Here is a 27,561-nt window from a genome sequence, read left to right on the forward strand (position 1 = left end):
GGTAACAAGCTTTTTCATGAGGAGGATTAGCAATGACAGCCCATTTTTCTTTCACAACAGGCTCCCTTTAAGAGGTAAAACTGCCCAGATCTACGAGTCAGTTAAACCATTTTCCTATGACAGATTTTTTTTTTTTCTGTTAAAAAAAAAAAAAAAAAAAGCAGCAAGCTTGTAAGACTTGAATTAGTAACCAAGTAACAATCTTCTTCCCTCCACACTTCCATTCCACAGAGCCCGGGAACCATTTTCATGGAAATCGCTGAATGTGAATGCCTTCTCATCAGCCGACTAATGCAAGGCTTACATAGGGAGGGAAATTAGGCAGACGATTTAGCGAAGTGAAATCTGCTCAGAGGCAGGCAGATGTCACTTTAATCTATTCGGAATATTTTCAGAGTTCAGACGCTTTCCCGCATTGCATGCGGCAGAAAACTCCATAGCCAAATGTGTGGTGGCAGCTTACATCATCATTTTTTTTCTGGGGCAGAGGGCTGGCACCGCACTTACAGATCTGCCTCTGTCCTTTACACATTGACTGCATGATGTATAAGCAATAAGGGATTTGGTAATGAGACACTGGCATTATTCTGCCACCGATCTGAAAGCTGAACTCTGAGCACAAAAACAAATACTCAGGATATAAATCTATTTTTTATTATTATTATTTTTTTTTGGATCAAAAGCCTTTAAAATCCCAGATATTACTTTGTAAAAGGTAGTGGTGATATCACTGGGCTCCACATAACCTCTGGAGAAAGCAGAGCAGTGGGAGGGGCCCAGCAGGCTCCACCTACTACAGGCTGCCTGCAGAACACAAAGTTTTTGCCTGAACTTTGCACCAATCAGCAACTTTCCATTAGCCCTTAAAGTGTTAACCTTCTTGTTTTTCTGTGAAAAGCATATAAAACAAAACAAAATAAAAAAAGTAAACAATACATTCTTCCCCCGCATCCAGCAATCCGGGGATCTTCTCTTTGCAGCGATTCCGGTGATTGGTCAGAGCAATTCAATGTGCAGTGCTAACCAATCAGAATCACTCTGGTCCATTGTGGAATGGCAATAGCAATGACTAAGTACAGGTGTGTGAAACGCATTTGCTGAATTCTACATGAGATGCATGCACATGTCCTGGCCTCGATTTTAATGGATTTCCAATAAATTTGTAGTTTTTTTAGGCTGGAAGTGCCACCACCTCGTTTTTTGTGCACATTCTGGTTGTGGACCGAGGCTGGCACCTGGCGGTTACTACAGCAGCAAGGGGCATCACCTTGGAGCAGTGCAACCCCCCGTATTACACTCCATATGGTGTTAGTTAACCTTTACATTTTTATTACCGAAACGCTGAACACTTTAAAGTGACAGTACGCAAATGGGAGTGTGTATAAACTAAAGACACACACACACACACACACACACACAGCTGTGAAAAAGTATTTGCCCCCTTTCTGTTTTTGCATATTTGTCACACGTACCGTATTTATCGGCGTATAACACGCACATTCATTTTAAGAGGGAAGTTCCAGGGGAAAAAAAATAAAAATAAAAAAAATGTAAAATTTTGTATTGGCGTATAACACGCACACGCTATTTGCACCCAATTTTCATGGTGAAAAAGTAAGTGTTATACGCCAATAAATACAGTAAATGACTCAGCTCAAACAAATTTTATTATTACACAAAGATAACCCGAGTAAATACAAAATGATGGTTTCATTTATTAAGGCAAAAAAGCTGTCCAAATCTGCCTGGCTTTATGTGAAAAAGTAATTGCCCCCCCCCCAAACCTAATAACTGGTTGTGCCACCCTTGGTGACAACAACTGCAATCAAGCGTTTACAATAATTGACAATGAGTCTTTCACATTGCTGTGGATCCACATTGGAGGGTTTTCCGGCATGAACGGCCTGTGTAATATCATGATACAGCATCTCAATTGGATTTAAGTCCAGTCCTTTTTAACGAGGCCACTCCAAAACCTAAATTTTGCTTTGAACCATTTGGAGGTGGATTTGCTGTTGTGTTTGGGGTCATTGCCCTGCTGCATAACCCAAGTGCACTTGAGCTTGAGGTCACAAACTGATGGCCGGACATTCTCCTTTAGGATTTTCTGATAGAGCTCAGATTTCATGGTTCCATCAATTATGGTAAGTCGTCCAGGTCCTGAAGCTGCAAAGCAGCCCCAGACCATCACACTACCACCACCACGTCTGACTGTTGGTATGGTGTTCTTGGTATGAAATGCTGTATTATTTTTATGTCAGATGTAACGGGGCGCACACCTTCCAAGAAGTTGAAATTTTTGTCTCCTCAGTCCACAGAATATGTGCCTAAAAAGTCTTGGGGATAATCAAGATTTTTTTTGGTAAATGTGAGAAGAGCCTTTGTGTTCTTTTTGGTCAGCAGTGGCTTTGGCCTTGGAACTCTCCCATGGATGCCATTTTTTGCCCAGTCTTTCTTATTGTTGAATCCTGAACACTGACCTTACCTGAGGCAAGTGAGACCTGCAGATCTTTAGATGTTGTTCTGGGTTCTTTTATGACCTCCTGGATGAGTTGTCGTCATGCTCTTGGAGTCATTTTTGTAGGCTGGCAAATCCTCAAGAGCGTTTACCACTGTTCCAATTTTTCGCCATTTGTGGATAATAATGGCTCTCCCGTGGTTCACTGGAGTTCCAAAGTCTTAGAAACCCTTCCTAAAATGATACACGTTTGTTTCTAATCTGTTCTTGAATTGTTTTTAGATTGTGGCACCATGTGTGGCTTTTTGTGATTTGTTAGCATGCTTCACTTCAGATAGCTTCTTTTTATGTAGTTTGATTTAAGAGGTCTGGCAGTAATCAGGCCTGTTTGTGGCAAGTGAAATTGAACTCAAATTAACCCAAAAAATTGTGGTTCATCACAGTTCATTCATGATTCAGCATGGGGGACGGGGAAATTACAGGCAGGTTTGAACAGCTTTTTCCCCTTAAATTAAATAATAATTTAAAAACTGCATCTTGGATTTACTCAGGTTATGTTTGTATAATATTAAAATTTGTTTGATGATCTGAATCATTCAAGGGTGAGAAATATGAAAAAAACAAAAAATAAAAAAATAAAACCACACACACCAATCAGGAAGGGGCAAATACTTTTTCACAGCAGTGTGTGTGTGTATGTGTATGAGAGAGATAGAGATATATATATATATATATATAATCTATCTATATCTCATACACATACACTCACACATACATAGACTTATATTAAAAACAAAAAAGACTTACCGACTGGGAGTCCTGAAAGATGCACATTTTCAGAGTGCTCACCATAGATGCCATTTTCTAAAAAAAATAAAAAGAAATGTATATATATATATATATATAAAAGATTCCTTAATACAATCTTCCATAGTCACATACATCTTTCCAAATCAGTGATAGTAGTTCTTGTATACAAGCTTCCATCACTGTCTTAATTCTACATAATTTAAAATGACTTTGTGAATATTCTTTAACCACTTACCGACCGCCTCCTGTACATATACGTCGGCACTTTGAAGAGGGATATCTCGGGAACGGCAGCAACTGCTGCCACAACTGAGATATTCCTCTTTAAAGGAGGCGGTCGTGTGTACGATAATGGTGGTCTCCATGGCGGGTTCGACACGAGCTCACCGTTATCGGCGGCAGGATAGGTGCGACGTCAAAACGTCACTTCCGCCCATACCTCTTAAAAAAAAAAAAAGGTACATTTTTTTCACTGTCATTTTTTCAAATTACTTTTTTTTTATTGCATTTAAGTCCAAATATGAGATCTGAGGACTTTGACCCCAGACCTCATATTTAAGAGGACCTGTCATGCTTTTTTCTATTACAAGGGATGTTTACATTCCTTGTAATAGGAATAAAAGTGATCAATTTTTTTTTTTAAAAACACAAAAAATAAATAAAATCAAGTAAAATAAGAAAAACATTTTTTTTTTTAAACATCCCATCCCGACGAGCTTGCGCGCAGAAGCGAACGCATACGTGAGTAGGGCCCGCATATGAAAACGGTAGTCAAACCACACATGTGAGGTATGGCCACGATCGGTAGAGCCAGAACAATAATTCTAGCCATAGACCTCTGTAACACAAAACATGCAACCTGTAGAATTTTTTAAATGTCGCTTATGGAGATTTGAGGGGAAAGGTTTGACGCTATTCCACGAGCGGGCGCAATTTTGAAGCGTGACATGTTGGGTATCAATTTACTCGGCGTAACATTATCCTTTCACAATATAGAAAAAAAATAAAAATTACTGCGGTCTTATTTTTTTTATTCAAAAAAGTGAAAAATAAAAATAAAAACGCGCTTGTAAGACCTCTGCGCAAATACGGTGTGAAAAAAAGTATTGCAGTGATCGCCATTTTATTTTCTAGGGTGTTAGGAAAAAAAATAAAATAATGTTTGGGGATTTGAAGTAACAAGCAAAAAAAAAAACTGCTTTAAAATGTGTAAACATTGAGTCTGAAAAAGAGGCCTGGTCCTTAAGTGGTTAACCACTTCAATACAGGGCATTTTCCCCCCCTTCCTGCCCAGACCAATTTCCAGCGCGGTTACACTTTGAATGACAATTGCGCGGTCATGCAACACTGTACCCATATGAAATTTTTTTCCCATCACAAATAGAGCTTTTTGGTGGTATTTGATCACCCCTGCAGTTTTTATTTTTTTTTAATTGTCACTCCTTTGTTTATAGCACAAAAAATAAAAAATAAAACATAATAATATTTTTTACTTTTTGCTATAATAAGTTTTCCTCAGTTTAAGCCAATATGTATTCTTCTATAAAAATGCAATAAGCTTATATTGATTGGTTTGCGCAAAAGTTATAGCATCTACAAAATAGGGGATACATTTATGGCATATTTATTGATATATATATATATATATTTTTTTTTTACTAGTAATGACAGCGATCTGCGATTTTTATCGTGACTGCAAAATTGCGGGGGACACTTCGGACACTATTTTGGGACCATTCACATAGTGATCAGTGCTATGCACCGATTACTGTGTAAATGTGACTGGCAGGGAAGGGGTTAACACTAGGGGGCAATCGAGGGGTTATGTTTTATAGGGAGAGAATCTAACTGTAGGGGGAGGGAACTCACATTACATCCACTTTAAAAATTTATCATTTAATCACTTCAGGACCAGGCCTCTTTTTCAGACTCTGTGTTTACATGTTTAAAACAACAAAAAAAAAATGACACTGAAAAAATAAAAATGTTCCTTTAAGAGGTATGGGCAGAAGTCACGTTTTGACGTCGCTTCTGCCCGCCTATGGTATAGAGATGAGTAGGGGCCATCTTATCCTCACTCATCTCCATACCCAGCAGATGAAAGGACCCGATCACCTCCGACGGCTCTGGTAAGCGGCGGAGGGCACGGGAGGGGGGGGGTGGCACCTCTCCCACCGCTGATAACGGTGATCTCGCGGCGAACCCGCCGCAGAGACCACCATTATCGTACACATGACCGCCTCCTGTAAAGATGAATATCTCGGTTGTGGCAGCAGGAATTTTACAAAACAAACATGTTATACTTACTAGGGCCGAAACAACTAATCAATTAATCAACAACTAATCGATTATGAAAATAGTTGTGAACCGATTGGCCTGCATACAGAATGCATAATTTGTTTAAAAATCAGGAAATACAGTGCAGCACACAAAGCGCAGTACACTGTCCATACATGCAAGTAAGTGCCTGAGAACTTGTGAATGTGTGAGGAGCATGCCTCATGGGACATGTAGTCCTGGGCAGAAAGTGAGTGGTTCGAAAGGCAGAAGTTTTTTTTACCCTGCTATAGGGGCTCTCTATACTCTACTTTGCTGTGTGTGTGTCTCATTACTTTTGCTGTTTCACAGTATAAATAAACCCCTGTTCTTTTTGTACTATAAAAGGGCCAATTTTAGTTTAACCTCGTGATGACAGGTGATCCAAAAATAAGTAAATAAATAAAACATGCTGCTGTTACTAAACGTCTTAGGCCGTGACAGCTTGGGGCTTTACAGCCGGGTGAGCACTGCGCGAGTTGCTCTGCTCTCTCCCAGTGGACGGGCAATCTTCTGGGACCTGTGATGTGTCCCAGAAGATTGCAGAGAGGGAGGGGCCGCCTGGGGGGGGGGGGGAGGAATCGCCACCTGTAGTCGGAAGCAGGACAAGAAGTCCCACTGAAAACTAAGCACCCACTCCCCCGGAGCCGAGGGATGGGTCGGCATCAGGTGAGGACACCATGGGGCGCCCTGGACAGGTAAGGGTCCTTATTTTTAAAAAAAAGTCAGCAGCTGCAGTATTTGTAAATGCTGACTTTTAATTTTTTTGTTGCAGGCGACAAAATTCCGTGTTAAGAGACAAAAGAAAAGCATGAAGGAGATCTCTGCAATAAATGCACATGTTACCATGTTTATCCCTTTAACCACTTGCTTACTGAGCGCTTACACCCCCCCTTCCTGCCCAGGCAAATTTTCAGCTTTCAGCGCTCTCACACTTTGAATGACAATTGCTCGGTCATGTAAATAATTTTTCACCTTCACAGATGTATGCTGATGAGGCTGCACTGATAATTAGGGCACTGATGATTGGTGTTCTAATTATCTGTGTGCATGTCCCCGTCTGGATTGCCAGAATACAAACTCTCCTCACACTGACAGCGAGTGAGGAGAGGAATGCCGATAACCGGCAATTCTGTTTGGAAACAGCTGATCACAACCCCCCCCCCCCCCCCCCACACACACACACACACACACACACACACACACACACACACACACACACACAGCAAGTACCTTTCTTCCTAATCGATAAAGCTGTCACTGGACCAAGATTTTTCCCAGCCTGTCTGCAGGCAAACAGCGGCAGGAGGAAATTTTTTTTTTTTTTTTTTTTTATAAACAAACCCTCCTTTTTTTTTTCTGGCAATAACATGGCGTGGGCGGGTTTCTGCCAGTCCCAGGCTTTGTCACCCCCCCGCCTGTGTCTTAGAATAACAGGGAGGCAAAGCCTCTGCTAATCTACATGTATTATCCCATCCCTCGTTGTGTTTAGCCGTTTAGTGGGCATGGAGGAGGGAGGGGAGTGGGCTGTCATTTACCACTATGTATACTCCCACATGTGTGACTGTATAGTCACATGGGCTGCTCAGATGTGATAGGGAAGAAATGCTTAGGATAGAAACTCACTGAAAACTGTACATGTGCACCAACTGCTAACACTGCTCTGCAAACTGTAGTGCGGACATGGACAGGGAGGGGGAGATAGAGAGCAGCAGCATCAACCAGGTTTTTGCAGAATACAAAAAAAGGAATCTCAAAGTGACTATATGAGTATGAAGAGCATGTAATACACAATTTATGAATAGTTTTTTTTTTTTTAATGATGTGGATTTAATGACACAAAGGACTCAGATCTGCCACAAACAGCCACCCACCGTCATAAATTAGAAGATGCAGCTGAACACTTATGTGCTGGGAGTTGGGGGCGCTTTACATTGCATAGTTTTTGCTAAATGATACTCAGCCTATGCATCCAATAGGGTTGCTTATTTTCATGATGTTCCGTGTTGTAAGGAGGCCTTTCATTGCTGTAAATGCAGACCCAAAACGCACGCTGGTGGCCAATGTATTCCAGAGCTCTCCTTTAATAGCAAGGCATCCATCTTCTGGGATGTGTAGGGAGAAGCAGTCAGCTTCTGACATGTTTCTGCAGATCTTTCTTTATTGATTTCTAGCAGAGACGCACACGTGTGAAAGAAGTGCCGCGCTCCAGTTTAACTTGAGGCCGTATAAGGATCAGGGCCAGGAGACGGGTGCTGAAGAACATTGATGAGAGAGTTCTGCAGAATTCCAGATCATACTGGAGTGGATTGCAGTGCAATGCACACGGATCATACACAATGCACAGATTGTGCAATGTCAGCCAGACAAAAAAAAAAGGTCACTGCGAGGACACCGGAAAAATGTGGACTGTAATTCACACCAGATGTCCAAATCAAGAGGAAAAAAATAAAAATATATATACCGACAACCCCCACAGAGTACTTTCCAGACACCCAGATCCAAGTCAAGCCAAATGTTTCCATACACAAGTGCTTAAAGAGGAAGTAAACCCTTTCAAACCACTTTGACCTACAGGTAAGCCTAGATTAAGGCTTACCTGTAGGTCCAAGCAATATCTCCTAAACCTATATGGTTTAGGAGATATTTGCCCGAAAATGGGCACCGCTGTCTACGGCGCATGCGCCGTAGACAGCGGCGCACAGGCGCACTAAATGCGGCAAGTCCAAAAATGGATTTGCCTAATTTGTCGACTCCCGTGTGCATGCGCGGGAGTGACGTCATCGCGGCTTTGCCGTATGACAGCGGCGGAGCTGCGAGGCGCGACTCCCGTGCGCATGCGCGGGAGTGACGTCATCGCGGCTTCGCCGAATGGCAGCGGCGGAGCTGCAAGACGCGACTCCCGTGCGCATGCGCGGGAGTGACGTCATCGCGGCTTCGCCGCTGTGATTCGTCGGAGCTGCGAGACGCCACCAGCAAGATGGATGCGGCGGACTACAGGGGACAGCGGCAACTTCGCTGGCTCCTGTGTCAGGTAAGTGACACATAATGAGCTACTATGCGATGCATAGTAGTCCATTATGCTTTACCTTTGCAGGGAAAAAAAGAGGAAGTAAACCCATCAGGGTTTACTTCCTCTTTAAAGTGTTACTAAACCCACAACAGTAAAATCAGTCTGTATATGCAGTAAAACATTCTTGTTATTCTCACTGCAGAACCTAAGGGGTTAATCCTCCACTGTGTAAAAAGGCTGTTTGATCCTGTCTTCTCTGAGCCTCCCCTTCTTTATTCATCTCCTAAGACAGAGCCTTGGAGTCACTCTGCACATGCTCAGCTTTCTTGGGAGAGGGGCATATGATCAACACAGTGCCAATCAGCACACTTCAGAGGGTCAGGGGTCATGCAGCCTCAGCCTGGGTTCACACATACGCGATGCAGGAACCAGCGCCTGTTCCAACATCACATCTCCCCGCAGGCAGCTCACACTGTCCTCTGCGAACTGCTGCAGGTGGCAATACAAAAAAGGTAAATGACAGCCCAATCAGTTCACAGATCGATTTGGACGGGAGGAAAAAAAAAAAAAAAATAAAAAAAAAAAAAAAGGGAAGGGAGGTTCCTGTACCTTTTTTGTGCGAATTCAATGAGAGTTCAGCCATACAAACTTTATGGCTGAACTCGCATTTCACAGACATCGCATGTGATCAGCACAGCAATGTGGGTGTGAATTAAATGCGATGTCTGTGTTCGTAACTGTGTGAACCCAGGCTTATAGGACAGTCAGAGTAGAATGAAAACTCCTCCTACAAGCTTTAACAAAACACTGATAGAAGTCACAAGACTGCTATATACTCCTAATGAGAAAAGGTATTCAGCAGTTTATATTTAGTAAAATAATTGCATTTCCATGTTCTGTGTACCGTGGGAGACCAGATATAGCGAATGCAGGGTCCTGGGTTTTATAACACTATAAAAGTGGACCAGAACTCAAAAAGTGAAGATTTTGGGGGTTATTTACGAAAACTAAAGAGCACAAAATCTGGTGACTCTCTGCATGGAAATCAATCAGCTTCCAGGTTTTATTGCCAAAGCTTAATTGAAAAAGCTGGAGTTAGAAGTTAATTCTTTACCAAGCACAGCTGCACCAGTTTTAGTAAATCTACCTCTTGCAGTCTTAGGGCCGGTTCACACTGCAGGCGATGCGAGGCGACTCCGACTTGCCTCGCCGCGACCTGCCGCGGCCTCAGCGGCGACTTGCAAATGACTTCTGTATAGAAGTCAATGCAAGTCGCCCCGAGGTCGCCCAAAAGTAGTACAGGAACCTTTTTTCTGAGTCGGAGCGACTCGAGTCGCTCCTCTCAGAACGGTTCCATTGTACAGAACGGGGGCGACTTGCGAGAGCGAGGCGAGTCGTGTCGCCTCGCATCGCCCGCTGTGTGAACCGGCTCTTAGGCTAGGTTCACGTTGCAGCGATGCGGGAACGCCGCAAATCTGCGGCAGGTTCCCGCATCGCATACCTCCCAGCAGCAGTTCACACTGCCCTATGCGAACTGCTGGGAGTGTCAGTGAAACGTTAATGACACCCCCAGATCAGTTCGCATATCGCAGTGCAATCTGCAAACTCGGACAGGAATCGGATCGCATGGTGTGAACACCCATGCGATCCGATTCTGCTGCGGACCAAAAAAAGGGTCCTGTGTGAGTTTGGGCCGTGTGTGATGTGAATTCAGCCATACTATCTGTATGGCTGAACTCGCATCGCACAGAGATTGGATGCGATTTGCACTGCAGTGCGAATCACATCCGTTCTCATAAACCGCTGCAGTGTGAACCCAGCCTTATGGTGAAAATCTAGAAATGTTAATTGTTCCAAGGATTTGCTTGAGTTCTAAAAGATAGCAGGGCACTTCCTGGTAGTAGTGTGCCTAGGCAATCCTGTACCTACAACCTCATAGCTGTGTATCTGCCGTACGAGATCATCCAGGGCACTGCTGCCTCTAACTGCTAGTCTCAGATTCTGAGTGAATTTCCTTGGAGAGAAAACTGCAGTGCAAGATCTTGGCTTCAACTAACCATTCTGTGGATCTGTGCTTCCTCAACCTCCTGAATATTACCCCACCAGTCATCAAGGGTCCAGCTCTGACATGAGGAAGCAAAATCCAGCTCCTCTACCAAGATGGCCACCTCCACACAGAGAAACAGTGCATTAGAAGACATAGCAAGTCAGTAATGGGAAAAGATCAGCTGCGGGGAGACCACAGACAATACTGGCGATTAGTCGGTTGCCCCCTGGTTGTCCTTTTGGGCACAGCTTCCACAGTTCAGGTTCTCATTAGGCCCCTTTCACACAGGGTATCTAGCCCTGATGCTTGCAATCCCTGAGATCTAGTGTGCCCAGAAGGCACAAGTGCAGCATCCATCTACATGGCCCGTATAAAGCAGCCATTTCAGAAGGGCGAAGGGTAGAATGCTACAAATATGTTTTCTAAAATCACTTTGCTATGAGAAACCAATCCTGCGCGGTGCAGAATTATTAGCATGTGGTGCTTTTTCCCCTCCTCATATTTGAATAAATGATATGATTTCTTTATTGCTAAGGAGTACTATTGAAGATTTCTACCTTTTTGTTTCAGTGCATCACATAACGAAAAGGAAAAAAAAAAAGGGAAAGACAGCCTGAAGGTAAACAGCTTCTAACATGCTGTCTAAATCCCGTGTTATATTAAAATGTTTATTTGTGAAAAACTATGGAAAATAAATAAAGAAGATAAAAAGCAGTTAAAAATAGATAGTGAACTGAATCAAATCCAATATGGCTTACCTTTAATAATTTATCTAGGCAATGTGAGGACAACCTCCATCTCTCCAGCCCTCCCCTTTCACAACATTACTACTAAACTCTAATAACACACATTATTCCATCTTTAGGAGGACCCTTGCAGACATACATCTCCCAACGAGCCAATAATGATATCCTCATGATGGATTCTCAATGGAGAAAAAGAAGACATGGCTCATGCTTTAGCAGCTGCCGGATGGCGGTTGGCACTGGTGGTGAACGCAGACCCCGGACTGCTACTTGACAAAAGCACATGTTGTTGCAAATCCTACAAATATACACAGCAACAGCATTTGAACTTTAATTAGAGAAATGTTATTCCTCCAGCTTATGATAGTAGGGAAGACGGACGTAGTTGACCTCAGGAGGAAAGTCCCCTTTCCCGAGGGTCCGATGTGGAATGGAATAGGAGGTAGACTGGGTTTATTACATGTGGGGATTGCTCAGGTGTGAGCTGCTACAACACACTGCTTGTCTGCCTTAGGGCTGCTGAATTTTTAAACAAGCAGCTCAGAAAGGATTACTGGAAATAGAATGCGCTCTGTTATTCTTTCACTCTGTTTCAAAGGATCTGCATTAACAGGCTGTAAAAAGGAACAGAACAGATAAACTTTCCGGCACACACCTACCTAATGAGAACCTAAAGCACTCGATGTCTAGATGAAACGCCAAAGACGTAAGCTCTGCCATTGCAACTACCTGAAGAGAATCCATCGTATCCAAGGCAAGACATCGGGCCCATTCGTATTACGGATTGTGTGCATGATTAGTGGAAAGTGGAAATTGATGAAACTAAAATTTTGCTCAATCACCAAAACAAAAAAAAAGGAAATATTTCAGTGGGGATCCGGGTCTGTTCTGGTGATGCCCTGTACACACGGTCAGACTTTCCGACGGAAAATGTGCAATCGGATTGTGTTGTCGGAAAATCCGATCATGTGTGGGCTCCATCAGACTTTTCCATCGGAATTTCTGACACACAAAGTTTGAAAGCTGGATCTAAAATTTTCCAACAACAAAATCCGATCATTTAAATTCTGATCGTGTGTACACAAATCCGACGCGCAAAGTGCCACGCATGCTCAGAATTACAAGACGAAAGCTATTGGCTACTAGCCTGTTTATAGTCCCGGCATAGTTGTTTTACTTACTTACTGTGCGACCGTGTGTATGCAAGACAAGTTTGGGACAAAATCCGTTGGAAAAAAAAAAAACCCCTTCACTTTGAGAACCAAAAAAAAAAAAAACAAAAAAAAAAAAAGCTAAATCCTCCTTTTTTCCCCAAATGTATGTTGCTATTGACATGTAATTAGAGATTTTGATTGGCCAATTCATGAAGGGGTCACTCTTATGCACGCACAGGAGTTAAGTCATCCCAAGACACAAGCATCGTGCCGCAATGTAAACTGAGCTGTAGAGCATGTGCAGCTCAGCATGCATTCAACAGAAGACTGCAAGTCAAGATGGGTTACCTCATGGATTTTTTTGTTTTTTTGTTTTAACCACTTCAGCCCCGGAAGATTTTACCCCCTTCCTGACCAGATCACTTTTTGCAATTTGGCACTGTGTCACTTTAATTGACAGTCGTGCGGTCAACCACGTTGCACCCAAACAAAATTGATGTCCTTTTTCTCCCCCACAAATAGAGCTTTTTGGTTGTATTTGATCACTTCTGCGTTTTTTGTGCGCTATAAACAAAAATAAAAAAGTCGCCAATTAACAAACACATTTTTTACTATAATAAAATATCCCCCAAAAATATCTAAAAAACAAAACAAAAAAACAACAACATTTTTTTTCCCCCTCAGTTTAGGGGCGATATGTACTCGAAGTTTTATATCTCCATCTCTATACACACACACACACATATATTATATTACCCATTGAAATAACGTTACTTATGTATCAAGGCCTGATCGTTTAAATTGATTTTTTTTTCCTTCTCTGGTGCAGTTTTCTGGTTTTAACCTTTTACCTTGTGATTTATAATACAATTTGAATTTAGTCATTTCTTATACCTGTGTTGTAACCTTCCTAAAAAATCCCTGGGGCAACCCGTCTTGCACGTTTTTTCAAGTATTATTTGTGTGGGGGCTTTTAAATCCCTGTGGTAGCTGCCATGGTTTTGCCTGCTGCTCCCATGTATTCTTTTTACGTTTAGTTCTACTTAACCACTTCAGCCCTGGAAGGATTTACCCCCTTAATGGCCAGAGCATTTTTTTTTGCGATACAGCACTGACAATTGCGCGGTCGTGCGACACTGTACCCAAACAAAATTTCCGTCCTCATTTTTCCCCCAAATAAACCTCTCTTTTGGTGGCATTTGATCACCTATTTTTTTTGCGCTATAAAAAAAAAAAAAAAAAAAAAAACAAAACACACACACACCAAAAAAATGTTTTATTTTTTTACTTTCTGCTATAATACATATCCACCAAAAGAAAACATCCAGGCAGTCTACCAAGTTTTTAACATGAAACACTGTAACTCTTCCTTCTTAGATCAAAAGGGATAAACTTCTGTGTGTAAAGAAAAAATCCAAGCAGTCTGTCAAGTTTTTCACAACATACAAATGCTGGAAGTTTAACCACTTAAAGTCGAAAATCTTTTTCTGACACTTGTTTGAGTTAAAAAAAAAAAAATCTATATTTTTTGCTAGAAAATTACCTGGAACCCCCAAACATTATAATTATATATATATTTTAGCAGAGACCCTAGGGAATAAAATGTCAATTGCTGCAATATTTTATGTCACACGGTATTTGCCCAGCGGTCTTTCAAGCGGATTTTTGGGGGGGGGGGGGGGGAATGAAAAACAGTAAAGTTAGCCCAATTTATTTTTGTTGTAATGTGAAAGACGATGTTACACCGCAAGAATCGTGATCTATTTTCTAAGCAAAAAAATAAATAAATCGTGATTCTCATTTTTGCCAGAATCGTGCAGCTCTATTTTCTGCTACAATTTTTAAAAACATTTTTACCAAAAATATCGCAATAGGCGTTTACAAACTATGGGAAAGGTTTAGGGACATTTATTTTTTATTGTTTTTACTAGTAATGGTGGCGCCTTGCGATTTTTAGCGGAACTGCGATATTGTGGCAAACAAATCTGACCCCAAATGACATTTTCTGGGGACCAGCGACATCATTACATTGATCAGCGCTATAAAAATGCACTGATCAATGTAAAGGGGTTAACACTAGGGAGCTATCAAGGGGTTAAGTGTGTTCCCTGGGAGGGGCTTTCTAACTGGGGGGGGGGGGGGGGGAAATGGGCTTACTAAAACAGGACAGATTACTGTTCCCGATTACTGGGAGTAGTAGATTTCTGTCATGTCACTAGACAGAACAGGGAAATGCCTTGTTTACATAGGCAGTTCCCCGTTCTGCTTCTCCTCTCCGTGATCGCGGGCCATCGGCAGACAGAGTCTGCGAAGCACGCGCACACGCTCACTATCCTGCTCTTATGGACTGACGTACTTGTCAGTTTGCACAGGAGAGCTGACCTGCCACAGCATAACTGCATGAGCAGGTCGGTAAGTGGTTAAAGACAAGGCCGCCAATAGGCGATTGGTTGCCCCGGAACTTATTCTAACTTTGGTCAGCCTTTTCTACCAATTGGCCAGAGAGTACAGCATTGTGAAAGACGAGTTCCTGTGGTTTAGCACCTGTTCACATTTGAGCAACTTTTCATGCGCTTTTACAGTTCAAATTACATGACAAGTTGCATCCTATTGCTGGCAATCGCACTGTTCAAACCGGTGCGGCGCTGACTTTGCGGTTCCACATCGATTTCAAAAAGTAGTACATGCACAACTTTTGGTGATTTTGGGTGTGAATAGAATAGACATCTGTGCATAAAGCCACACAGATGTCTTCAAAGTTGCACCGAGATGTGGTTTTGAAATCGTGCGATTTCAGATGATCGGAGGTACATGGATGGAGGCGACTGTGCAGTCAATCCCACACAGGTAAGGAGAGCTTGTTAGTCTTTGGGTCCCTGAATACACGGGCTCAGCACCAGCATAGCGCTCCCTACTTCAGACACCCCACTAACATCACTAAAGTGTTCAGCTCCATTCACACTCGAGAGTAGCAATTTACTGGCATTTTTTAAAGCGTTTTTTTTCACGCGTTTTAGAAGAATGTTATAAGTGTTTTATAGCTTCTGCCATTTCTTGTTTAGCCAATAGAAGGTACGTGGGGGGAGGGGGGGGAATTAGGGGTGGAGAGCTGCTGCTTAACCAGAAAACGAGCGACAAAATGCTTGTAAATTGCTCAAGTCAGGCATTTCTATTGAATTCTATGGGACCAAAAATACTTATAATCTGCCAAAAAGAAGCTCATGTACTTTGAGTGACATGCGTTTTGCTTCAGGCGACAGAATGCTCAGAACAAGGGCCATTGAAATAAATGGGATTTGGCTCGTTGAGCGGGATAGATAAGAAAAGCTAAAAACCCTCGGTCCATTTACTTTTTTTCTGAAGATTTCCCTTCAATTCCTATCTTGGAGACAACAGGAAGTGAAGGAGTTTCCAAGGCAAGGAAACTGGTGCCCCCATTAGAAGATTTCCTGTACTGGTGACAACTAGAACATTGTGGATTTGGATCCTCTCGGTCCAGTGGTCACCATACAAGGAGTATGAAGGTTACTGGTGAAGACACAGCAACAAAAATCTGAGGTTCTTCTAACTCCCCCCCCCCCCCAAAAAAAAAAAAAAAGCTTATAATTGGCTGCCAATGTAGACTAACTGGTGCTAGAGCTAATGCTGAATTACTGTCGTGTCGCTGGCCCCCCATGTAAAGTTGGCGCTGTAGTGGGAAGCAAGAGCTGCATAAGCTGATGCCTCCTCTGTAGTGCCGGCTCCTGTCCCATGGAGTGATACCAACTGCACCCCACCTTTGACTTCTGTTATATGCTGCGGGTTTGGTGAGCTTTCCGAAAGTACACCACATCTGCAGGACATAATAGAAGTCTATGGCAAAGCCATACCCGGGATAGTCGTAGTTGCACTGCGCTGCACCCGCGGTACAGGTGAACCACAGCAAATCAGCCTCATAGGTAGTTTGGGGGTGGCAAAACTCCATAGTTAAATACGTGTTTTTACCACCCCAGCCACATCACCTTTAGCTGCAGTGGCCAGGGGTGTACACATGTCCCAGCAGGAGTTATACGCCTGGTTATGGTTGGTGGATGTAGGCCCTTCCAAGCATGACCCACACAAGTGAATGAGGCAACTCTGCAAGTGCTCTGCATCCTTGAGCAGTACAGAAAACAAGGGGTTAAAGCTGGCAGCGTTGTGTTGCTTTCTTCCCACCCCTTGACCCCCACAGAAGCATGCAGTTGCGGGGTGCTTTCAGAGTGGCCCCATTTACTTGAATGGGTCGCATTTGGCGGACGGTAGCACCTACCAAAAGCAACAGGGGGTGCAATTCCTGCTGCAGCATGTATACACCTTTGGTTGCCGTCTCAGATGGGTAGGAATTGGGGGCAGTAAATCTGCAAATCAACAGGGGATTTACCACCCCTCCTTTTTTGTGTGAACAAGCCCTAAGGGTGCCACTGCCGAAAGCAACTAAGGGCTCATTCACAAGTGCAGCAGGCACTGCTGCCCCTCTGAAAAGTGATCTGAGTGTGTTTGACAGGTGGTGAGGAGGCGGTATTGTTGCCTTCTCACCACCCCATTTCAACCCATGATTGCCGTGCAACGCATGCAACTGCCACACAACAGTACGGCAATTAGGGGTTTAAATCAAGTATGAGGAGGAGATAGTGGACAACACTGTGCCCCGTGATCCTTGACTTCTTCCATGCTGTTCAGGTAGATCTCCACCTCTTTAAAGTTGCCTACCCATGCTTTAGAGCAATGTTTCTCAACTCCAGTCCTCAAGTACCCCCAACAGGTCAGGTTTTCAGAATTTCCCCAAGATAAAAGGGCTGCAGTAATTACAAAGGCAGTGAAATTGATCAAATATCACCTATGCAAAATAATGGAAAGCCTAAAAACATGACCTGTTGGGGGTACTTGAGGACTGCTAGGCGCAACATATTATGCTGCCTGCAAAGCCTAAAGCCAGCCATAGATGCCTTGAAACTTGGCCGCCTGTTCAACAGGGACCGGCTGTGAGTTGAACCATGTATGTAGCTGATCGGATTGATCAACTTGGGTACAACCAGTCTGTCGGATTTTAAATGCGATTATTGTTAGTGGCTGTTCTAGCTGCTAGCAATAATCATTGTGTTCTCCCCAGCCAAGACAGCTTCCCACGCCGGTAGAACACAATGGCTCCGCGGGAGGGATTCCTCCCATCACTATGGACCGTGGACCCATGGTTCAGGAAAGAAAATTGCTCTATGGCCGGCTTAAGGCCCGCTGAAATGTGCTGCGGCTGGATGAGGCAGAATGCTGTACCTGCGTTATGGGCATTCACCTCTTAATCCATAGGACCAGAAATGGGAGTGCTCCATCCAGCCACAGCAGATTTCAGCTTGCCATAGACTTTGACAGAGTGCAGTTCGCAGGGCTAGGCGGTGCACTAAAAAGAGGCTGGTTGTACACAAGTCAATCGATGGACTTGTGTACAACCAGTCTTAGGCTCAAGAGACTAAATCCAGTACAGAGGCATCCCGTAACCATGGGGGATCATTCGGGTACCCTCTGTGATGGACAGCTCATCGGTGCACAAAGACCAAATACAGTCTCTCTGCAACAGTAGGAAAAACATTTTGGCAAAATATGCCGGGAACTAAAATGATCAGCTGCATATGGACAGACAGCTGCCGGGAGTGAAAACTCCATGTCCTTCCACTCCGCAGCTTTGGAGCAGAATATTAAACATTTAAAAGGCAAGCGAAGCTTGGCACAAAACATGGAGATCTGTGAATAAATAATAGAGGACAAAAAACGTATTAAGGAGGGAAGCTGCACACAGATTTTTATAAAATTAGATAGATAGAGATATATATATATAATTTTTTTATTTATTTATTTTTTATTATTATCCCTGCCTGTGATCATGCATGGATCTGCATCAACAGTTCTGATTCTGGAATTTTGTGGCAGGTGCTAAAAAAGAAATAAAAATTATATATAAAATAGGTCACTTTCCACCTAAACAGTTCATAAACAAATGCATTCTTCCATCTTCTAGTGTACGCTCCCATCGTCCTGGTTGCTGTGTGCCGCTTTACTTACCATCCCCCCCCCCTTCATTTAAAGAGACTGCAATGCCTTGTAGTAATCTCAGGGTGCCTGTGTGTGTGTCAGTGTAGGGAGCATCGCCGTGTCCCCTGTAGTCTGATCCCTGGAGTGTGCAGGAAAGGGGGACTCAAGGGGACAGAAGACAGCTCACTATTTGATTCATCAAGACAAATACATTGGAGAAAAGAGTAGATAATTAATACCTGCACCCGACAACATCGTCATAGAACACAGAAAAAGTGGAACTTCCGCTCATTTGTCTCCTCCCCCCTCTGGTGTCACAATTGGCACCATTTGGGAGGGGGGGGGGGGGGGGGGCGACACAGGATACTTGTCTTTGACAGGTATCCTGTTCCCACCTCCGGGAGTCCGGCCATGACATCACCACGGGGCTCCCTCCTCCTCCTCCTCCTCCTCCTCCTCCTCTCTCTGTTGCCAGGCCAGTAGGAGAGAGTAGCGGGGCCTCGTGAATGCGCAGTAGGGTTCCCGGCATGAAGCTGTAGGGCTACACTTCCAGGTACCCTTACCCACAATGGTGGCAGCAGCACCCAACAGCTGATGGAAACAACAGCTGTGGTGCCGACACTGCTGGACTCCAGGACAGATAAAGCCCCATACACACTCAGATTTTCTGCTGATTTTTGTCTTCAGATTTAACAAAACCATGTAGTGCAAGGGCCTGCCTGTCTGATTGCATACACATTGAAACTCCTACGGTTTGACCTCATATTATATGGTTTTGGTAAATCTGAATGAAAAAAACAAAAAACAAAAAAAAAAAAAAAAAACACACACCACACACACATCCAGCAGTTTACAACTGCTTTAACTGGGATCTACTACTGCACAATGAAAACAATCTGCCTTTAGATTTTCATACTCATTCAGCAAGTAATGATTCCACTGATGTGCGGCTTGGAAATCACGCTGAAGAAACGCGATTCTCAAATTTTATTTTATTTTTTTAAAGGGGAAACTCATTAACTACAAGAGCAAAACTGAGCCAACTGCATCGAATGTCTACATTTTATTTCCTCCCAAGGAATCCCCAATTACTCCCGAGATATTTACTTCTAGAAGTTCCCATGTTATTGCTGCCAGCTTGGAGATGAGATCACCACACGAGGTTGTGAAATGAAGGGCTTGCACTAACCGCAAAAGCTCTTCTCTTTTACTAAAAAAGGGAAAAAACATTTAAGCCAAACTGTACAACAGTATTGTTTATGTTGTTGATATTTACTGTTCCAAATAGCTCTGAAGGTTTTGCTTTTACTGTTAGACCCCATTCACACCTGAGCGTTTTGTAGCTTGACGCCTGAAGCTACAAAACGCTGGAGGGGAAAAAATCCATTATTCTCAATGGAGATGGTTCACATCTCCACTCCAAGTCGCCTGAAGCCCTACGCCTGAAGCTCAAACAAGTTCCGGAGCCTTTTTTGTTGCGCGAATCGGGCTGATTTGGGCGTTTTTCTTCTTTTAACATTGGTGACCTTTTGCCCTGCACAAATTCGCGACAAAAACGCTGCGAATCGCGGTAAAAAACCCTGCAAAAAACGCTTGAAAAAGCTACGCTCAGGTGTGAATGCAGCCTAAGGCTTCATGTACACGGGACGTTTTTACAACCTCTCCTGAATAATTTAACTTGACAGATTGTAACCCAGGTTTTAAAACGCCCGCGTTTAAGTTTAGAAGCATGACCAGGCCATTTTTTTGCGGTTCGGCACTGCGTCGCTTTGACAACTGCGCAGTCATGCAACGCTGTAACCAAACAAAATTAATGTCCTTATTTTTTTTTTTTTTCACCAGAAATAGAGCTTTCTTTTGGTGGGAAAAAAAATACCCAAAAAACACAATATTTTGTACTTTTTGCTATAATAAAATATCCCAAAAAAAAAAAAAAAAATATCATACAGTGTGATGATTGACCATGCTCCCACCCGGACACAGTATACTCCCATAGGGGTGTCCGGAAATACTGGTGACATGACTAATATCACATGGAATTATGTGAGAAGTTCTATTTGTTCAATTTTGTAATACTCCTGTTGGTATTATACACATTGTATATGTCCAGTTTAACATTTATACATGTATTCGATTACTGACGAAAGCATGGAAATGCTATAGTAGGCTGCTTGTTATTATCCTGCTTATTTTCTATCCTGCTTTGAAAATTTCCAATAAAAACATGGAAAAAAAAAAAAAAAATGGGGTTGCATCAATTAAATAGATAGCAAACGTGCAAAGTCCTGAAACTTTGGGCAGCCATGACATTGCAAAAAAACAATCATACCCAAAAATCTTCATAGATGACGCTTTAAAAGCCTTTACTGGTAATCAGTTTAGAGTAAGCCATGACTTCTGGTGCTAGAATTAGGCTCGGTTCACACAGGGGGCGATGCGAGGCGACACGACTTGCCTCGCCGCGACCTCAGCGGCGACTTGCAAATGACTTGCAAATGACTTCTGTATAGAAGTCAATGCAAGTCGCCCCGAGGTCGCCCAAAAGTAGTACAGGAACCTTTTTTCTGAGTCGGAGCGACTCGAGTCGCTCCTCTTAGAACGGTTCCATTGTACAGAACGGGGGCGACTTGTCAGGTCGCGGCACGGCAAGTCGTGTCGCCTCGTGTCGCCCCCTGTGTGAACTGGCCCTTACTCTCACGCGGATGTTCGTGGTGATATCTCACATTTGTGGCTCGATCGTGGTTTACAAAAATGTGTGTACCCTGGGCACGTTTGCATTTGCAGGTGTGTGCAGGGCAACGACAGTAATTTGTTTTGTTTTTATTCTTTTTATTGCAATATTTCAATTAGTTACAAAATAGAGTCTATTGGGCATACCCAGGCTCGGACGAACAAACAGCAGACATACCTAAAACAAAAAAAAAAAACACACACACACACACACACACACACACACACACACACACACACACACACACCTTATAAAACTAGCACACAACCCCTAAATACTTGGTACGCTCGGACCACCTATGCAGTTTGAATCATATCTGCTTCACCAGTTAAACCTCAGAGTCTTCGAAGTTATGTAGGGCCGAAACAACTAAACGATTATGAAATTAATCGATTACTATTTTCATAATCTATTAAAATCGGCCACTAAACATAAAAGAGTAAAAAACTAAAAAATGAGCCCTTTATAGTACAAAAAGGAGCAAATCGCTACTGTAAATATTAGTGTCACTGTCCCATAGTAAAAAGTGAACTCCATACAGTAGCGATTATTTTCTCTTTTTGTACCAATTTTAGTTTTTTTTAACCCCATTATGTTACTAAACATCTCAGGCCTGGGTCACACCTTTGTGTTTTTTGGTCCCTTTTGCAGAAACACTACAGTTCATTTACATGGTTTCCTATGGGACAGGTTCACATCCATGATTTTTTTTTTTTCAGCTGCTGCATATTTGGAAAAGACAAGGACTTTTTTTTTTTTTTTTAAACGCAAAACGGTGCCATTTTGTTTTTTTGGCTCAATATACTTCAATGGAGAAGCTGCAGAAAAGTATGTAATAATGCGTTTTTGTGGAAAATTTGGTGTTTTTTAATCTGCCCAACAACAAATTAGCCCAAAAAATATGTAAAAATACAAATCGCAGCAAAATTACCTTTAAAAAAAATAAAAATAAAAAAAGGGGTTATTAACCGATTAATCGGCCAATAGATTATGAAAATAATCATTAGTTAGAGCCCTAAAGTTATGTTTACTTTTTTTTTTTATTTATAAAAAAAAAAAAAAAAAAAAAAAAAAAATATCATATAATATTATTTATATATATATTTTTTTTATTTAAACATTATTGCTATCACATTGTGCTGCCCACAAAATGAAAGTTGCTTTTTTTTTTGTCTATTTTAGAACATTGCGGTGGCAAACTGAACTAGAAAAATGTCATTTTCAGACTAAAATTACACATAAAGATTGTCCAGATTCTTCATTCTTTCCTTTTTCAGAGTTGCCCTTTACACATCTGTTCTGGAGGTTACAGTGATAAAGTGTAAACAAAGCTGCTCTAAACCCCAACAAAAGACCTTGTTTAGCATCAAACAATACAGGCAGCAGGTGGCGGCTATAAATAGTTCCGATCTGGTTCACAATACTTGTTTTTAAAGGCAATCTACCATAAACATGCAATATGCCTTTAAATGGGCATTCCTGTTAATCTGCTGTCACGTCAAGGAAGAAGTAGGTCTTGCAGAAAATCGAAAATGTCTAGGGCTGAAACAACTAAAAATCGATTAATCGACAACTAATCGAATCGATTACTATTTTCATAATCGATTAATAGGGCAGTAACATAACGGTGTTAAAAACTAGCACTTTATAGTACAAAAAGGAGCAAATAATCTCTACTGTAAATATATGAACCCCTTCCAATAGTGATTATCTACTTTTTTAGTATTATAAAGGGCTAATTTTCATTTTTTTTTTTTAACTCCATTATGTTACTAAACGTCTTAGATCTGGTTTACACCTATTGCTTTTTGCCTTTTTGCAGAAATGCACTACAGTACATGTACAAGGTTTCCTATGGGACAAGTTCACATCTATCCTTTTTTCAGCCGCTGCGTATTTGGAAAGGGTCAGAGACATTTTTTTTTTTTTTAAAACACAAAAAAAATAAAAAATAAAATAAATAAAAAAGTTGTGTTTTTTTAATCTGCCCAGCAACAAAATTGGCCCAAAAAATAAATAAAACACCAACACAAAAAACGCAAATCGTAGCAAAATCACGTGCGTAAAAAACAAAAATGCACAGCAAAAAGCACTGCTGAAAAAAAGCAAATGCAAACTGCATAGGTGTACCGAGCCTTATGCTGGCCACACAGATCAATTTTCAGAAGAGAATATTCAGACTAAAAATCTTTGTACATTCGCTGAATGAAAGAATGTTGTTTGAAATTTTCACATTCTGTTTTTTAAAACAAATGTCATTTCTGAAACGAAAAACCACACACACTGTCTGAAAATCCCTTTGACCAAGAAGTTCTCTCTTATTTCCAATTTTTCCCGTCACTGTGGTTGAAAATGAATGTTGTTTTGACCCCACTAACGATTAGAAAGAAAAATTGGGGGGATTCTCTGTTGAAAGTCCGGCAGACGCCAGACCTTGCCGGGAAGCAAACTCCCATGCGGGAGTCGCGATACCCAGAAGACACGCCGAGGGAACTTGTCAGCTGCTTCCTTGCCGTGGACCGAGTGAGATGCCAGCGCCTCGTTCTAAGGCAAGTATTTCATAATGAGCTAGTATGCGGTGCATACTAGCTCATTATGCCTTTTCCCTTGCAGGTGTAAAGAAAAAAAAATAAATAAATAAGTCAGCGGGTTTACTCCCGCTTTAATTTGTTTATTTAGAGCCAAATAACAGGTTCTCTTGATCATTCGCCTTCTACCAATACTTATCTTGTCTATGCTCACCAGTCACCCCAATCACCTGCTGGACCCCCCCCATGCGTGAACTTACACAGGGCTTAGGGTATTTAGACAGCTGCCATCAGTGGCTGTCAGTATACAACAGGGGGATTTGCCTGCCTATGCTGTGTAGCATGGATGGAGGAATCAGTTTAACTTTGTAGCGTAGTGCATGGCCAGCTTAAAGTGATTATACATTTTTTATTATTTATTTTATTTTTTATTTGTTATAATAACAAAACATGTCATGCTTACTAGCATATAAGTTACACAGAGCAGCCCTGATCTTCCTTGTTGGTCACCCACTGGTGCTCCTCCCCCCTGCCGAGTGCCAGCCATAGAAAACGGATTGCTATGGGGGGGGGGGGGGGTCACTCATGCATGCTCGCTCCCAAGCTGCTCTGTCTGTCCATTGACACAGAGCGTGGCTCAGCCCCACCCCTGCTCCCTCCTCACTGGCTGCGATTGATAGCAGCGGGGTCAATAGCACATCTCCCTGATGGTATGGCATGATGGCTAAGTATCTGCATGCATTTCTCAGCATTGAGGACAGTAGATGCAATGGTCTGCCAAGGAACCTTTAATGGAGCAGATGAAAGCCACAACATGCTTATTTCTCTTCAACACCGGAAGAGGTCCAGCAGTGCCATCAGCATACAACTGGTGGAAACCAGTGGGACCCAGGTACATGGAAGAATTGTGGCCAAAAAGCCATACCTCCAACATGGAAACAAGGCTAAGTGACTCAACTATGAATGAAAACAGAGGGACTGAGGTGCAGACAAATGGAAGCAGGTGCTCTGGACTGAGGAGTTAAAAATGTGAAATATTTGGCTGTAGCAGGGAGTCAGTTTCTCCGCCAAATGACTGGAGAGCGATAATGAGCCTCTACAGGCAACAGTGAAGCATAGTTGAGGTCCCATGCAAGTTTGGGGCTGCATTTCTGCAAATAGAGTTGGAGATTTGGTCAGGATGAATGGTGTCCCTGATGCTGAAAAATACAGGCAAACCCATCATGCCATACCATCATGGAGGCATGGGATTGGCCCTAAATGTATTCTGCAGCAAGACAACCACCCCAAAACATACAGCCAATGTCATCAAGAACCATCTTCAGTGTAAAGAACAAGGAGTACTGGAAGTGATGGTTTGCCCCCGACAAAGCCCTGATCTCAACATTATCAAGTCTGTCTGGGATTACATGAAGAGACAGAGGGATCTGAGGCAGCCTACATCCACAGAAGATCTGTGGTTAGTTCTCCAAGATATTTGGAACAACCTACCTGCCGAGTACCTTCAGAGACTGTATGCAAGTGTACCTAGAAGAATTGATGTGATTTGAAGGCAAAGAGCGATCACGCCAAACATTGGTTTGATTTTGATTTCTCTTCTGTTCATTTACTTTCCATTTTAATTGATAGAAGTGTTAATAGTTTATTCTGATAGCATCCCCCCCCCCCACCCCTTGTCAAAATTTGTTTATTGAATTTTAACAATTGGTATAAAGTACATATTGTAGCTGTACTGTACGATTTATTTATTTTTCATACCACCTGTGTGCATGGCACCAAATACAACCAAAAATATTGAAGCATGTATACAATTGTGTAGGTCCTGTAAAAAAAACAAAAAAAAAAACCCCCACCCACACACCACTCTGTAATACTATGTATATAAAATGTGCACACTAGCGCTACACTATGCAGTACGTTCCCAGCCTGCCCCGGTCTCCATTCATGTGTAAGAAGAGAAAGAGCGAGCAGAGGCAGATTAGCACGCACTCCATTATCTGATAGCACAGTGTGAATCATCACACACAAGCATTAGTTCCAATTACACAAGACTATCGGTACACCATTCTACAGGTGGAGGGTGAATCTCCCTAGACCATGTCAATAGGCACACAGCAATAGTCGCCGCAATGGCGCTTATAAGGAAGACAATCTATCGAATACCAGGGCAAAATTCTGCACCAATAAACAGGAGAGATAAAAATGTACCAGAAGAGAAGCGATGTGTTCTGAGGACATAGCGGCATCAGACACAATTACACTCTGCGTTTTACGGCTCACCGAATACGCTCTATAAATAAGTAACACCTGCAGTTGTCACCGCAGCTCTGCCCAAGGTCACATGAATTAGAGACTGGAGATGCTGCTGAGATATGATGTCTCTAAATGAGGATGAGCTTAATGGGATGACAAATTAGAGAGGCCGACTTAGCACATCATTACAAAAATAGTCCCTGATGTGAACTGAACTCGGGACCCCATCTGCATGAAGCTCCCACGGTATGGGTTTTCTTAAACACATTTTTGGGATTGCTGAAGTGTTACCAAACCCACAACAATAAAATCAGTGTGTATATGCAGTAAAGCATGCTTGTTATACTCACTGTGGAACCCAAGGGGTTAATCCTCAGCATTGTGTAAAAAGGCAGCTTAATCCTGTCTTCTCTGATCCTCCCCTTCTTCCACAGCCCCCCATCTGCTGATAGAACAGAGCCTTAGGGGGCACTCTGCACATGCTCAGTTTAGTATGTATTGCTAGGTTCCCCCCCCCCCCCCCCCAATACCCCCCCGGAGTCCGGAACAGGGCCAATAAGCACTGTCCAGGCAGAGGGTCAGGGGTCCTGCAGCCTCATAGGAGAGTGAGGGGAGAATGAAAACTCCTCCTACAAGCTTTACCAGACACTAATAGAAGTCACAAGACTGATCTAACTGCTGATGAGAAAGGGTATTTAGAGGTTTAGCTTTAGTAAAATAGTCTTGAGTTTAGGAACACTTTAAACTGTGAACTGGTTTCTGCTCTAAGTGGTCCCAGTGTGACACAGTAAAGAATAGAGGTCGGCCGATATATTTTTAATTAATCGGCATCGGCCGATTGTGCGATTTAGAACTACAGCGGGACTTTGAAATGACTTCTGTATAGAAGTCAGTGTAAGTTGCCTGAGTTGTCATAGAAACCCTTTCCTCCTCTCTGGGCAGACTGCCAAGAAAACAAAGAGATACAATGTTTACACTTCTGAATGAATGAAGTCATCTCAGTGTGTAGAAGTTCTCAGTTTAACCATTTAAAGACTAAATCTGCCAGAAAATCACTTAGACCCCCCCAAAAATTATATATATTTTTTTAGCAGAGATCCTAGGGAATAAAATAGCGGTTGTTGCAATATTTTATGTCACACGGCATTTGCACAGAGGTCTTTCAAATGCATTTTTTGGGGAAAAAGATACACTATTTAAAAAATAAAAATAAAATATAAAACAGTAAAGTTAGCCCATTTTTTTTTTTTCGTCCAAAAGTTTTGACTACCTGTTTTTATTTAATATATAGTTTTTTTTTTTTTTTTTTTTTTTTATCTAAATCGTACATACAAGTAAACTGATTGGAGGTTTGTTTTGTTTAATAAATGTTTAAATGTAAGACATTTTCTGCATCACTTATGAAGGCTGCTTTCACACTGGAGCGGGCAGGCGTTGATGGTAAAACGCAAGTTTTAGCGGCT

The 27,561-nt window shown here is 42.3% G+C and overlaps 1 protein-coding gene across 1 annotated transcript in view; it reads right to left on the minus strand.

Annotated features, from left to right (window-relative positions):
* Positions 1–27,561, minus strand: part of LRP12 (LDL receptor related protein 12) — a 69,796-nt gene that overhangs the window by 29,059 nt on the left and 13,176 nt on the right. Inside the window, exon 2 of the mRNA XM_077493161.1 lies at positions 3,266–3,322. Within this exon, the coding sequence (XP_077349287.1) occupies positions 3,266–3,322 (57 nt within the window). The remainder of the gene's footprint in view (positions 1–3,265; positions 3,323–27,561) is intronic.

This window comes from Lithobates pipiens, unplaced genomic scaffold (genome assembly GCF_037356315.1).
Source record: "Lithobates pipiens isolate NorthernLeopardFrog02 unplaced genomic scaffold, aLitPip1_a1.2 Scaffold_19, whole genome shotgun sequence".
Taxonomy (NCBI): Eukaryota; Metazoa; Chordata; class Amphibia; order Anura; family Ranidae; genus Lithobates; species Lithobates pipiens.